At 54.8% G+C, this 15,469-nt stretch overlaps 1 protein-coding gene across 1 annotated transcript in view; it reads right to left on the bottom strand.

Annotated features, from left to right (window-relative positions):
* The window catches only part of LOC141540351 (EF-hand domain-containing protein D1-like), a 40,674-nt gene extending 26,543 nt beyond the window's left edge, over nt 1–14,131 (bottom strand). The window contains exon 1 of the mRNA XM_074264270.1: nt 13,097–14,131. Within this exon, the coding sequence (XP_074120371.1) occupies nt 13,097–13,440 (344 nt within the window). The 5' untranslated portion in view covers nt 13,441–14,131. The remainder of the gene's footprint in view (nt 1–13,096) is intronic.
* Between the last annotated feature and the right edge of the window lie 1,338 nt (nt 14,132–15,469).

Here is a 15,469-nt window from a genome sequence, read left to right as displayed (position 1 = left end):
GCTCCCAGAGGACAGGAACCTCCCCTTTTAGCATCTCTATCCCCAGTACTTTGCACAGAATCTGGCACATAGTAGGCCCAGATAAATGCTGACTGATTGATGGAAGAGATAGGCCCAAGCATCAGGAGAATTTGCATCCAGATCCACTGCCTCCACCCAGAAGGCCTTGTGTCAGCTTTTTATAATTTCCCTATCCTCTCCGTGGCATCTGCCTTCAGGGTGCCCAGGAAGGGCCCACCTGGCTGGTGCTAGGAAACTAGAAGACCGGCTTATGGCTCTGGGGGCTGAGAGGTCCCCAATGGGAAAGAAGCTGCCCCTCCAGAGGAGCACAATCCTTCTGGTCTATTTCCCCCCACCTTGCTAGGGGCAGGGCTGATCAACACCTCCAAGGTGCCTTCAGGAGCCTGGGTGCCCCAGGAGGAAAGGCTTCTGAGCCTGGGGCTGGGCTGGGGGCAGAGAACCCAAACCAAGGGACCCACCCCCAGTCCCGGCTGCTCCCATCCAAGGGTAGAATGGGCCCCTACGGTCCCACCCCCTCCTCTGAACAACTGTTGACATATGAGTCCATATCTAAGATTTAAGCCAGCAGCAACGGCCTGTTTTAGGGGAGAGGGGTTTGCTGTGGTCTACATTCTAACCTGGAAAGGTGAAAATTTCTCAAGTTCCGGATATTCATGTTTTTGCTCCAGACCCAGGATTCCCCTGGTCAGGAAACTCCTGCTCAGCAACTTGGAAACTGGCCTGGGGCACTAAAGGTTATAAAGAATTCAGTTCAAGATCACTAGGGGATATGGGCAGAACCTAAACTCCCCCTCCCCCACCCCCACCCCACCCCCAGGCTACACTTTATGGTTCTGTCAATGTATTTGAAGTCCAAACAAGTCTGGGAGCACCCAACTACAGGAAACTTAGCTCTATCATTTGGAACCCAAGAGGCAAGAGGATAGAGGAAAAAGGCACGTGGAAAACAAGCTTCCCCTCCCCGTTTTTTGTGTCGCAGGAACCAGGGTGGCCCCCGGGGTGCAGGACCCCCGTCAGTCCCGCTTGTGGGACCTCAGGTGCAGAAGGGCCCCACTCTGGTTTTCCTTCCTGGGTCAGAAGGCCAGCTCTAACTCCCTTCCCACCTCCTCAGGGAGTGGGCAGCCTCTGCACTAGGCCCCATGTTAGTCAGAACTGAGTGGCTGGAATGGGGGATTCTGGGTCTGCCCCATGTAGCACCGCTCTGATCACAAAGGCCGGCGCCTGCCATGGTAGGCAGGGAGGCGAGCCCCGTTCCTAGAAATAAGGAAGTTCTGAATTCAAATCTGCCAGTTCTGGGTTAAAGCTGGGGACATAGGGAGGTCCAGAGGGCAACCAGAGGTCACCTCCCAGCTACTGGCATTATGGGAAGGGGACCAAGTGACATCACTGGGTTAGAATTGAGTTACAGCGTCCGACATTTTGGGGAAATGGGGTCTCAAATGAGAGAATGAGCTATAAAACCCACCCTGGCCCCGAGGAGCTTCCAGTCTCCCTGGGGGAAAGCTCCCAGAAAGGTTCAGCCAGTATGGGGGCAAAACACAGCAACGAGCACTTCGACTCCCGAGTCCAGCCAGGTATTCTGAATGGAAAAGTGGCCGGAAACTTCCTTTAACAGGCAGTCCCTCTCCCCAATGCTTGGCCAAGCCCCATTCCACACTAAGGACCCCCTCCCCCATCTCTACTGCCCAGGATCTTCCTCTTCCTCTTCTTCCCAGCGGCTAATTCTGCAGGGTCCATTTATCCTCCAACCCAAGAGGAATTGAGAAAAACTAGTGACAGATATTCAGACATGTTCTACGCACAGCTCTAGGCCCTGGGAACGCACACACACACCGTCCCTCCTTTTAAAGAGCTTGGAGAAACAGGGGAGAACAGGGACAAGGGAGCAGGTTCTGAAGGAGGAGCAGCACTGACAACCTCAGGGGTCCCCTAGCACTGAGCACACAGTAGGTGCTTCTTTAAGATGGGTCTGGATAGGATCCCAGTAATGGCTGCATCTTCCTGCTCCATAGTCCCCTAGGAGGCAGGGAAGGCGGAGAAGGGAAGGCGGGCAGGGAACAAGCATTTCTTTAGGTTGTCCTTGCGTCATCCTGGCAGGGGCTCCCGGGCTGGCAGCGTGTCCATGACCTCATCGTTCCCGACAATAATAAAAAGCGGCTCTGGCGCGGAGGAGGCGGCTGCTACTGCCTCCCACCCTCTCTCTGGGGAATTCAGGAGCCAGCTTTCCAGTTTTCTGGCCAACTCTTGGAGTCCAAGACTCGCTGGGTCCCAGGCCTGAGTGCTTGGGTGGGGTGGGCTGGCCCAGCCGCTTCTCTGCCCCCAGCACTTCGCCCCCTCCCCAGGGCTTGGGGGGTCTGAGAGGCAGGTCCTGGGCCTGTGGACTCGCATTTTAAATTCAGGGACTATTCTCTTGTGGTCCCGCTCACCCCAGGACATGCTGGGATGCCTGAAAGGTTTGCAGTGAGTTCTAATTCTGGAACTTCGCCACCGAAGTAGGCAGTCTGGTCCAGTGGGTCCGAGGGCCTGGATTCAAATCTCACACCTGTTGCCTCCTATCTGTGGAGCTTGGATGAATCCCCTTTAACTCCAGAACCTCAACTTTAGTCACCTATAAAATGAGGGGGCTGGAGGGGGCCCCATGTCCTTTTCAAGTATGATGAACCCGTCACTGTGCCCCAGAACGTGGGTAATTTGTCCTCCGGAAGTAAAAGGTCATTTCACTCAAAAGCAGTTTTTCTAGGCGGGACCCTGTCATAATGCTCCATTGTCCTTAGCAAAGGTCAGATGGGAAGACAAAAGCCTGGGAGGACCTGCCAGTCTCCTGGGTCGCTCCCCTTTCTGGCTCCCACCACCCCGTGGGGTGATCCCCCCAAGAGAAGGGCAGGTCCAGAAGCGGGGATCCATTGTTGGAAGTCAGGGGGCAGGGATGAGGCATCCAGCTCTAACCACCGAGCTTCCCCTCTCCCTCCAAACATGGTGGATTTTACCTCAGCAAAAACAATAGCAAAGATTTGCAAGTTTGCAAAGTACATGGCAGATATGATCTCATGGAGAGGTAGAGGAGATTGTTATTCCCATTTTACAGATAAGGAAAGGTGGGCAGAGGAGAAGTAATGTGCCCAGCCCCTCCTTCCCCTTCTCAGATTCAGGTCCTCCACCTCTCTGGGGAAATGGCCTCTGGGTTTCTTATCTCTCCTCAGGAAAGTCCTAAAACCAAGGCCTGATCACCCAAGTTCCCCTTAAACTGCGTGGCTGAACCCCAACTGAGTTGGAAGGGACCCCAAAGCTGTGGAGTTCTGTGCAGAGTGGCGTGGCCACCAAGAGAACCCAAAAGTTGGGATCTGGCTCGAGACCCCAAGACTAAGCCCCGTCCCGGTGGTCTCTCCCTGGCTTTTGGGCTTGCAGGCCCAGTGTTTGGGGCGCTGTGGGAGTGGCCCAGCCTTTCACTCCTTCCTTCTTTCCTTCCTTCTCCAGACTAAATGATTCCATTTCCTTCGGCTCACTTGGGGCAAGGCCCCCACCCTTTTGGGCCTTCCCCATTTCCCTCATCTGTAAAACAATGGGGGTGGAGCCCAGGCCTCTCCAGCTGGGCAAGGATGGTCCTATGATGCTCTCCCTTTGATACATTTTCAAGTCCCTCCCAGCCCCCTTGGGTCCCCAAGAGTTCTTTAAAACCCTTAGGCCCAGCCTGGAGTTACCCCACCCTCCTGGGCAAGGAGCCATTAGATTTTTGTTTTGGGGAGGCTCCCCCAGCCCCATACTGGCTCATCCTTCCCCTAGGACCCTCAGAGCCTTTTCAGTGCAGCTCCCAGCCCCCACCCCTGCAGCATCTCCAGTTGGCCAGCCCTGCCTCCCGGCCCAGGAGCCTGGAGTAACAAGCACCTCTCCTGGATCTTTCTCCCAAATAGCAGCAAAGACACCGACAGGCACAGGACCCCAGACTTTCCCCTAGGAACATGGCTCTGGTTGGAGGGGAGAATTCATCGGCAGCTCCACCAGCTCTATGTCCACCGGGGTGCCCCCAGGGCTTGGCCACAGGCCCCCATGACTTGGGTGTCCTCCCTACCCACCAACTCCCAGCCTGGCAAATCCGGGCAAGAAAGGAGAGTTTGCAGGTATGGCCGGCACTTGACCTTCGCCCTTGGGGCTCTAGACTTCTCCAAAATGTCCATAAACCAACCCCTGATCTCATCATAAGCAAGTGCCCTCCCACGGTACAGATCACCAGCCCTCCGTGCCCACTGACCATCCTGAGCGACTCCTGCAACCTTCCGAAAGCTGGTCACGGCACCATCGCCTGGGGAGCATCTCAGCGCCCTCACTGCCCTCTCCCAAATCCAGGGACCCCCAAGCCTTTCAGAAGGTGGGACCAGTGGCTGCTGGGGAAGCGAAGGGGAAGGAGCTGGCTCTACCCACCCTTCTCCTGATCAGAACAAAACGGCGATAAAAGCGAGTGCTCGTGGGACTCTCGGAGGGTTCCCGACGTCGGGGGGAGCGGCATGGGAGTAAGTAACATGGATTCAGGGCGAGAACGCCAGGGTGGCCTGGTGGGCAGAGAGAGCTGATCCAAGTGCAAACCCTGTCCCTGAGGCCTCTGCTAGCACGGCCTAGTCACTCACCCTCTGCCGGCCTCGGCTCTCAGGGATGTGGGGAGGGTCCAATGTGCGGGAAATGCTCTGCGAGAAGGGTCACGCACTTGGATGAGACTCAGGGTCCCATGAGCTCTTAAAGCTTAAACCCATGCCGGGGGTGCATGAATACGTGCACGGCTACCCAAGCTTATGCTCCCCTCAACATATACGCGGACTTAAATACACACACACAAGTGCACACACATATATGTATCTCACACACACACAAACACATAGGTATGTGACATGGCCCCAAGCTAGAGTCAGGAAGAGCTCACATCCAGCTCGGACACTTCCTTGCCCTGTGATCTCAAGATCGCTCAGGCTCGCCCGTCTCCTCATCCATCTGTAAAATGGGGACAGCCATAGCACCGCTTCCCAGGGCTGGCGTGACATTAGTATAAACGTATTTATAAGCTCTTTTGTGAACCTTAAAGCTCCGTGTAAATACTACTGATTGTCAGAATGCTGGTAAATGGGGAGAATAGTTGGAGATCTAGGAGAGCCTAGAAGTTCTGTGTTCGGATTCTGCCCGACTCATCCAAGTGCGTGACCCTTCTCAGGACCCTAAAATGCAGAGCAGCTTCAATCTGCATTCATCCACTATTCTCATGTGAAAGTTCTCAAGAACAGCCCCAGAACTGGGGACCATGAACAGCATCTAGTGGGAGGGAGAGTCCCCCCAACCTTGGGTCGCAGCCCCCACCTCAGGCAGGGAGAAGGAAGCCCCCTCACTTTTTAAAGTTGTAACTGAAGGGAAGAAGATGGTGAAAATAGGTAATTTTTTTCCCATTCAAATTTACAGACCCCCTGGGATCTCTCCCCGATACCCCACACTAAGACCCACTGATCTGCCTCAATGCTCTCACTCTATACTCTTCCATTACTTTCTCCTCCAAAGTTCCTACAACCTTGGGTTGACCCTTGTCCACCTGCTGCCCTCCGGGGTCGCCAGGGATGGACGGATGCGTCCAGCTCCCTCCTTTCCCCAGGAGGAGACTGAGGTAGGGGAGGCTCAGAGGATTACTCCAAACCAGCATATTGAATGACATTAGGCATCAGGGGTCCCTGGTTCCGGCCCAAGGTGGACGTTCAGGGAGCCGAGGTTTAGAGACCAGCCCAGCTTCTGGGGCCAAGGGGTTTCAGGCAAGATTCCGATTCAGGCCGTCTTGCTCCTCCGAGGCCCAGGCCCAGAGAAGCCGATTTCTTCCCTGCCCAGCCTTTGTCTGTGGCTGGGAGCCGCTCCAGTCCAGGGGAGAAGCCCTCAATGGGCCTTTGTGGAAAGAAGCAAATGCGCCAGCCCAGCGACAAAGGCGCCCAAAAGGGGAGCAGTGGGCAGGTCACCCCCGGGGGGGCGGGGCTCTTCAGGACACTTGTCCCTTGAGTCAAGTTGGAAACAAAGTGTGTCACCACAGAAAGGCTGGCGAGCCGAGCTAGCCCTTGACAGTAACGGGGATGGATCTTTGGGAGGACTTAGATTTAGAGAAGGGATAAAAAGCTGGGACAGGGATGAGGAGAAACAGGTGCCAGCAAAGCTAGAGGCCAAAGCGGGCAGCAGAAAGTCACGGTGCCGTTGCCTGCGGGGGCCTAGACACAAACACCCCCGGGGGGGAACTTGCACCAACTTGGGGACTCTGGACTAGCCAGAAGCAGGGCAGACAAGGGCCCAAGATGCCCAAGAAGCAGCAAAATTCAGAGCAGAGAGGGCCTGGATTTGAATCCTGGATCGGTTACTTCTTACTGGTACAATTTCTAGCCAACCAAATCCCTTAAGTGCCATAGACTGATGATTGGGATTCAAATCCTAGCATTTGGGTGACCCTAGGTTGACTAACCTCTAAGGTCTCTAAACCTCAGTATTGCCATCTGTAAAATGAGCTCATTGGACCAGAAGGCCCCTGGATACCTGCTCCTGTGCTAACCTAGCTAAAGTTTCAAGGGAAATCAGGCAATAAAGGAGATATTCTCCCACCACAGGGACATCCAGGGAGTAGAGAAAGGAGGTGACCTTATTCAATGCTCCTGGCTCGGACCACACAGGGCAAAATAAATAAATAAATAAATAAATAAAAATGGGGGCCGGCTCTCTTATTTACTATAAATCATCAGAATAATTTACTATAAATCATTGCCAATTACCACCTGGAGTTCACTAGCATGCTTCAAGGCTCACAGCAACAAAATGTTAGGCTGCCATGTCTAACCCTTGAGTTTTATAGATGAGGAAACTGAGGCAGGAAGAAGAGGCCATCTAGTCCAACCCAACTCTCTCGTCCCTAGTTCCCCAGGAAATGGTCACCCCCCATTTTGCCTGAAGGCCCTTGCCCTTCTCGAGGCAGCCGTTCCACTGATAGACAGCCCCAATTCTGAAAAGCCCATTTTGGCCTCCTGGCAGCCTCCACTCATTGGTCCCAGTTCTGCCATCTAGAGTCAAGCAAGGTCGGCCCAGCTCCTCTTCTATTTGACCTTGAATACTCAATACCATTTATTGTACCCCACCTGGACCACCTGCAGGGTGAACGGGACCACATCTTTCAACTGATTCTCCCTGAGCTCAGACTCTGGGACCTTCCACAGGGACACAACCCAGGCGTCTGCCCATTCCTCTGCCCACTGTATACGCCACAGCCAAGGCTACCCAAAATATATCTCAATTCTGACTGCGTTCCAGGAGCTGCACTTAACTGGAAACGGTCCAGCGGGAAGCCCCATAGTTTCCAGCTCTTGCTCTATATATGTATGGTTCATTGTGTACTCTAGAATCATGGCAGCCTGGGAGGGACCTCAGAGACCATCCAGTCCAAGCCCTCATTTGACAGAGGAGGAACTAGAGCACTGGACAAAAAGGAACTTGCCCAAGCTCCCACAGGCAGGAAGGGCAGGGCTGGGTATCTGAACCCAGGGTCTCTGATCCCAAATCCAGCCTTCTCTGAAGAGCTAAGCTCGGAGCCGCCTCCTCAGGTCTGCCGGAAGAAGGTTTACTGGGCCGAACGTGCCTGAACCCTAGCTGAGTGGCCCAGATGGAAGCTCCCCGCTTAGGACAATGTGCCAGCCTCCGGCCCCTGCGGCTCAGGCTGCCGTGAGATGCCATAGATGCCATCTTGTCTCCCGATCTGCTAAAAGAGACTGGCTCCGGGCACAGAGGGTTATTGGAGCCTTGGCGGAGGCTCGATAGACTTACAATTTAATTCTCTTACCACTGTGTTAAAGCTAATATAACAGGTGTCCATGGAGACCCAGTGGGTCAGAGCGTCTCCGATTCACTCACACGGTCCAACTGAATTCAGAATGAAGCGGCAGGACAATGGCCCGGGAAGTCTTGAATGGGGGCTGTGTGAGAACTGCAGGTCCGCAGCTGCCCCCTTTCAAATCCTTTGCCACCTACACGGACAAGGATCCCTTGAACAAACCCCTTATTCAATCTCCAGATAAACCCACAAATTCTGAAGCTCAGAGGGACCTTTTCCCAAGGTCATGGGCTCCAGTTCCATCAACCAGATGAAAAAAAAAAACGGTCTAATCAGGTTAGTCAGCCTGCTATTGCCGGCTGTGTGACCTCGGGAAACTCGATGTTCTTCTCTGGCAAGTGCAGCAGTTAGACGGATTAATCGTCAGAAAGAAGGATCCCTTTAGCTCTAAACTTCAAGGCTGTTGCCATAAAACAACAAAAGTGATCATAGAGCTATTAATATTAGATTGTAATTTCTCAGAATATACAATCATAAGCTAATAGATCTAGCTTTGGGATCGGGTCGTTTCAGGTTTTGAGTTTACATCCCTAGCACCGAGCAGACCCGGGCACTTAGCTGTTCCTTTGTTGTCTGTCCCACTGACGACCATATCGGGGAAGTGACGCCATGACACGCACGCGAACTGGACTTGCGTGAGGGAGGGCTACCCAAGGTCACCTGCCCCACTCTCTCCTCCAGAGCCATCTGGGTCGGGTGACCAGATAGAGATCTGGAAGACTCTACCCCATGAGCAAACAGTAGGTAATTAAAAAATACTTCTTCATGTCATAATTAAATTGTGAGCTCCTAGAAGGGACTAATGAATAGGATTACAAGTCTTAAACTAACTTAAACTGCCCAGGGTTGCAGAGGTAGCATTCAAACCTAGCTCCTCTGGCTCCAAAGCCCATCCTCTTTGCATTGGGCCACAAAGCCTCCCAGGTGAAGGTCATTTCTTTGTGAACTCCATTTCCTTCTTTGCCTCCAGGCTGAGCCAACTATCACCCATCTCTCCTAGGCCTCCTCCATCACCTCCCCACCAGTCCTTTCCCATCATACCCCAGCTGTCTCTGATGATCCTACATAAGCCCTGCCTGGCTTTTCTCCCTCACCTTGCCTTCTATCCTCTGCCTCTCTTTCCCCATCACTTCATCCTCCCCTTGGAATATGGCACCTGGGACTTGTTCTCTCAGAGTTCATTTGAGGCTAATGGCCTTGTCACCTTCCTTTAACTCTGGGCTTCCCACACGCTCCTGGTTCCCCACCCAGCTCCTCTAATTCTTCCTCTTCTCTCTGAAGGTCTCCTGGACTCTTCCACCCAGGCCCTTCCTGTGGGAGCTGCTCCCAGAGGATCCTCTTCTTTCTCAAAAACTTCATCCCACTGCTTGGGGGCCGAGCACTGTTCAGATGGCTCCCAGATCTCCACAGCTAGCCCTGATCTCTCTTTGGCGTTTGAGCAGGGCAGAAGAGAAAACTGGATGTAAGGGTTCAAAAGCACTTCACTTCCACGGGCCTCAGTTTCCCCATTTGTAAAACAAAGCCAAAGGACTCCCATCTGGCTCTCAGATCCTCGGATCGAAGCCCAACAGTTTCTATGACAAGCACTCCCACCTGGCTGGCCACCACCACTCAAAGTCAACTCTCCAAATGGGGTGTATAACCTGTCTCTCTGCCTCTTCCTTCTTCTCCCTGAGGCACTTCTGCCCATGGCAGCACCATCTGACCACATCCCCTGCTTTCTTCTCCTTTCATATGGAGACCTGTTAGCTTTGCCTTCTTATTTCAGGCACCCTCCTCCCTCCCTCTCCCTTCTGATCCATCCTTCACCCGTTATCAGACTCCCATCAATCTACTGTTCAAAAATTGGCTCTAGCTGCCTATTTATTGCCTCCTGAAAATAATTCACTCCTCTTGGTCTGACCTTCGAGATTTTATACAATGTCTTACCTTCCTAGCTCATTTTCCTGTTCTCCTACATGCTTTTTCTCAGCTTTAGCTATCCCCCAACCAGGAATATTCTCCCTCTTTTTAAGCTTTTTTTTTCAAAACATATATATAGATTTGCAAAATCTTGTGTTTCAAATTTTTTCTCCCTCCCTTCCCATCATTCCCTCCCCTAGAGGGCTAGTAATCTACATTAAACATGTTCAATTCTTCTATATGTATTTCCATCATTATCATGATACACAAGAAAAATCAAATGAAAAAAGAAAAAAAAATGAGAAAAAGCAAAATACAAACAACCAAAAAAAAAAAAAAGGGAAAATCCTATGTTGTGCTTCACACTCAGTTCCCATAATCCTCTCTCTGGGTGCGAATGGCTCTCTCCATCACACGACCATTGGAACTGGCCTGGATCACCTCATTGTTGAAAAGTTTCCCCTTGTTTTAATACTTCCTACCTATCTAAGTGCAACTCAGATATTAGCTACTATTACAGAACACCTTTTCCCCATCCCGCTTCCCTTCCATCCCTTCTGGATCTTACAAAGCACCTTCTTCACTTAATCATCGAATGTCCACATCACCACTTATTTTACATGTCCCCTGTCTTGATGTAAGCTCCACGGGGGCTGGATCATTTCTAAGCTTTGCTTCCCCCCCAGCATCTGTTCTTATTATTGGGAGAATCAACCAAAGGCTGTTTATCAGGTGCCTACCAGACGCCAAGCTCTGTATGAGGTGCTGGGAATCCCAAAACACAAACCAACCAGCCTGGACTTTAAGGTCCTGCCTATCTCTTGAGAAACAACAAACCACAAACTAATTTTGTGGAAGAGGGGATGGGGTGGGGGAAGACAAGGAAAGTGTTTGAGGAGGAGAGTGTTTGAGTAAAGTCTGGAAGAAAATCAGGAGTTCTAAAGGGCAGAGGATGAGGAGGGATGGCATTCCAGGTATGAGGGACAGCCAGTGCAAAAGTATGGAGGTGAGAGATAAAGATCATCAGTTTGGCTACACTGCAGATGCCATATAATAAAACTGGAGTCAGGTGATGAAAAGCTTTAAAAGGCTAAGAGAGCAATCTTTGATCTTGGATGTAATGGAGAGTCACCAGAGCTTGCTGTGTAGGGGACTGGCATAGTTGGGTTTGTTTTGGAAGGGAGGCTGGATTCTGTGGTTTTTCTCATCTGTTGCCTCCGCTATCACAGGGCACCCAGCTGCCCAGCATTTCTCGGCACTAAGTTTCATCCCAAAAGTCCCAGGTGATCCTGGGGCAAGCGCCCGAGACTACAACAGCTCTGATCCAGACACTGGGTGGGCCTCTTGCAGAGCTTCTTTACAAGTCTGGGGGACAAACATTTCCCAGAGGTGCCTTTCTCAGGGACGAGCCAGTCAGGCAGGCTGATTAAGGCCCGAGTCTGACGCCAAGGCTCTTCTGATGGGCAGAGCGGGGCAGCAAGGGGTCCTGGGATCTCCAAGGAAATCCAAGCTGCACAGCATGCACCCAACAGGCTCCGAGTCTGTCCCCTGAGCGCGCCAGCCTGGCCACCAGGAGAGCAATATTTAAGGGGACAAGCCCAGAGTCTGGGCCATTAACTCCGCAGGCTTGGCACCCGTCCCCTGCCCCCCTGTCTGTGTGCCTGGTTCCGGCCAGACTCAGGCTGCTCTACTTGCTGGGAATCTGCTTCTTCCTCACTGGGCTCATTTCGGGACTGTGGGGGTTCTGGTTTGTGGGGTTTGGGGGGGCTTTATACCCAGAATAGCACACACTCAGTAGTACTTGTCAAGTGGCCGAGTCCTGACACCTACAGAGATGACAGCCAATGAGGGCTAGAAAGTCCACCTGTCCACGGGCATTATTAACCCCCTAACACCTGCCAGGCACCGAATGCTGGGGCTGCAAAAACATGGCAAAAGCCGGGCCCCTGCTCTAAGGGAGCTCCCAGTCTCCGGCAAAGAGGGCGCACAAACAAGACAGAGTGGGAAGGCCAAAGGTGAAGGAGGGAAGGAGGGAAGGCAGTCCAGTTGTGTGGGACTTTGTCATTTCCTAGCTACGGGATCTTGGAAAAGTCTTGGGTAAAGTCTGGAACACAGGACCTCTGGGGTTCCTCCTCCTCTAAGTCTATGAATTTGGAGGACATCTAGTCCATACTACTCCCCTTCACTTAACAGATAAGGAAACTGAGGCCTACAGAGATAAAGGGCCTACTATGTGCCAGGTATAGAAAGCCAAAAAAGGGGCACAATGCAAAGCTCTGGAGAATGGGGTAGAAGGCCCCGCTCCTACTGAGCTATCAGATTCAGTGTTCTTCCCTCACCCCATTATATCACCCGCCCTTGGGCCGCTCCCAGCCCCCACCCAGGCCAGACCCGACCCCAGGGGGGCAGCCCCCGCCCAAGACCCCGGGACATGGAGGGAGACCAAGGCAGGAGCGCGGGGATGGCTGGTCTGCCCAGGGATAGGGCAGCTATCTGCCTCTAGGAGGCTTTTCCACACACCTAGCTTTCGGCCGTGCCCAGCCGGCTTCGCCCCCTCGGGTTCACTCTCCCAAAGGAGAGCGCCGGCGGCTTCCCTCGGAAAGGGAAGGTTATCTCCGGCTCCTTCGGCACCCTCTCAAGGTGGAAGCAAAAAGAGGGAGGGGGAGGCAGGGGGGACGTGAGGGGGAGGGAGATCTGGGCTAAGGCTGAGCCCGGGGGTGCCCAGCCAACCCCCCCCCCCGACTTTCCGTACGGACACCTGGGCTCCCTCTTTAGCAGCCGGGGCGCGCGCGGGGAGCCCCCCGGAGTACCCGGCTCCGCCGCCGCCAGGGCAGCCCAGGGGGATGGGAGGGGGGGAGCTAGCCAGCTCCACGTCCCTAAGCCCCCCGGGCGAGACCCACAGAGGCGGCTCGCTCCGGGAAAGGACCCTCCCCTTCCCTCTCCTTCCCCCCTCCCCGACCCCGGGGCAGAGGGCGGCCAGCGGGGAGGAGCCCGGGAGCCGGGAGGAGCCCGGCAGGTGCTCCGGGGAGACCTGGCGAGGGCGGGGCGGGAGCCTGGCTGGGGGGAAGCGGCGAGGCAGCGGCCAGGGGACTGGGGGCGCCGGGCCGAAGGAATCTGGGCGGCGTCCGAGGCTGGGGCGGGGGATGGGAAGGACCGAGGGCCCCGGAGGTCTGGGTGAGGATCCGGGGAGAGGCGCGGGGGGGTCCGAGCAGGGGGGCGCTCTCGCCCCGCAGTTCGGGGGCAGGGAGCCGCGGCGCACAGGGCTGCGCGGGGGACCTCGCGGAGCGCACCCACCGTCGGAAGAGACTCTCCATGTCCTTGATCTGGCGGCGGCTGAACTCCGGGAACTCGGTGTGGGGTTTGAAGACCTTGGGCCGGGGCCGCGCCGTGCCCTCGTGGATGCTCTGGCGCCGGCTCAGCTGAGCCTTCAGCTCCGAGTCGGCGTTGGCCGTGAGTTCCTTGGCGGGCGGCTCCTGGGCGGCTTTCGGGGGGCTCCGGTTCCGGGCCCGCGCCGACTCGGCCGGCAGCCCGCGGCCCTCCCCGTCGAGGCCGTTCTGCTGCGGCCCCTGGGCGGCCTCGGACTCCTGCTCCAACCTGAGCCGCCGCTGCAGCTTCAGGGCGAGCTCCTGGGTGGCCATGACCTCCCTGCGCGGCGGCCCGGGCTCGGAGAGACGCGCGCACCGGCAGCCCCGACGGACGCTCGGACGCTCAGAAGGACCCCGGGGCGCTGCGGCGCTGCTGCCCGGCCGCCCTCCGCTCTCTGCGGCGATCCCGGGCTCGGGGCCCCGGGAAAAGGGAGCCAGAGGGCGGGCGGGGGCGGGGCCGGGGCGGGCGGGGGCGGGGCCGCGAAGTCCCAAAACGAGGTCGCGGCGCGCCGGCGAAGTCTCCCGGGGAGGCGGCCCGGGCTCCAGAGTCGCTCGCCCTTGGGCCGCCCGGCTGGCTGGGCGCCAAGCGCGAGCCCCCTCCCAGAGAAAGGGCCCCTCCAGGTCCTCGGGAAACCGGGGGGTTGGGGGAAGTGACCCCCAAGTCCTAACCCCGTTTACCTCAGCTCCTCAGCTGTAAAATGAGCTGGGGAAGGAACCGCCAAAGCACGGCGGGATCTTGCCAAGAAAACCCCGAACGGGGCCGCAAAGAACCAGACGTGACTGAACAGCAACAGCGAAGTCCTAAGCCTCCTCCTCCCGGCCTCCCCCCGCACAGGGAGGCCGCTGGGAGCCTCCCATCCCTCCCCTGTCCCGGGACTCGGAGAGAGCGCAGGGTCTTCCTTGGGATTCTCCGATGCGCTCCCGAGGCCCCGGCTAGTCCACCCCGCTCACAGATGAGGAAATCGAGGCAGTCTCGGGGGACCTCTTCGGTCTCGCGCAGGGAAGAGCAGAGCTGCGGCCCGAGGGACACACCCCCTCCCTCCTCTCCCTATCTCTCCCAGCCCGTCTCTGCGTCTGCGTCCCTCCGCTTCGCGTGCCTCCCCCTCACTCTGCCTCCGGCCCAGCCGCCCTTCTTGCTCCTCTCGCAGACGTTCCCGCTCCAGCCCGGTTCCCTCCGAGCCTCGGCCCCAGTCCAGGGTCTGCCCCTCCCCTCCCCCAGCCTGCCTGGGCCGTTATCTGCCCTGGATCCCGCCTCTGTCTCGCGCGCGGGGGATTTTCCTGTGTGGCCCCCGTTAGCTCGGGAGCGCGGAGGCCGCGACCCCGCTCTCGTCTCAGCGCTTCGGAGCCCGACGCTCCACGAAGGCCGGTTAATCGATTAATTAACCCTGTAAGAGAGTCTCCGGTCACTCCCAAGTGGAATGTTGCCTCCTAGAGGACGAGGCGGTGTTTGATTTTCTCCCCGACACTTAAATGTTAGTTCGGGAGACGAACTGAAGCTACTCCGGTTTCCTTTCAAAGACTCGCAGTTTGGAAAAGGGCACCGCGGAGGCCTGGGGGGTGGGAGGGAGGAGGATGTTAGACTGAGAACAGGATACTTACAGGCTGTGAGATTCTGGACAAGTCATTTCCATATCTCCATTTCCTCATCTGTGTAATGGGCTCGCAAATAAGTGTACCTGGGAGGGTCAAAGGAGATAATATATGTAAAGTACTTCACTGTACTTTAAAAAAACTAAGTAAATGTAAGCTTTATTAAGCTTTCCATTGCATTCTCAACTTTTTTAGAGAAAAAGGATCCTAGAACAAGTCACTCTCCACTTATTTATTTCTTCTTTTTCTCCTTTGAAAATGGTTGCCCCCTTCCTCAGAGAGCGTGTGGGAGAAGCAGAGTGGCTTCCTGGAGGCTCGGGAGGGTGGGAGAGGCCCCTTGTCAGTTTTGCGTTGCATTTATTTTGCTTTTTAGACAGAACAAAGCCTGTATTCATTTTTTTTTTTTGTCATTTTATTTTATTTTTTGTTTAGAATGAACCTGTCTTCATATTTTTGGTATTTTATGTTCATATCAATTAAAATTTCCTCTATGTCTCCTCCTGTTTCCATATTTTAACAAATAACTTTTTTTTCCCCCTGAGGCAACTGGGATTAAGTGACTTGCCCAGGGTCACACAGCCAGGAAGTGTTAAGTGTATGAGACAAATTTGATCCCAGGTCCTTCTGATTTCAGGGCTGATGCTCTATCCACTGCACCACCTCGATGACCCAACAAATAACTTTTTAAAAGAAGAAAAAATCAGCTAAATTG

Source organism: Sminthopsis crassicaudata, chromosome 4, assembly GCF_048593235.1.
Source record: "Sminthopsis crassicaudata isolate SCR6 chromosome 4, ASM4859323v1, whole genome shotgun sequence".
Classification (NCBI taxonomy): domain Eukaryota; kingdom Metazoa; phylum Chordata; class Mammalia; order Dasyuromorphia; family Dasyuridae; genus Sminthopsis; species Sminthopsis crassicaudata.
The sequence above is the reverse complement of the archived record's forward strand: the minus strand, read 5'-3'. Positions and strand labels throughout refer to the sequence as shown.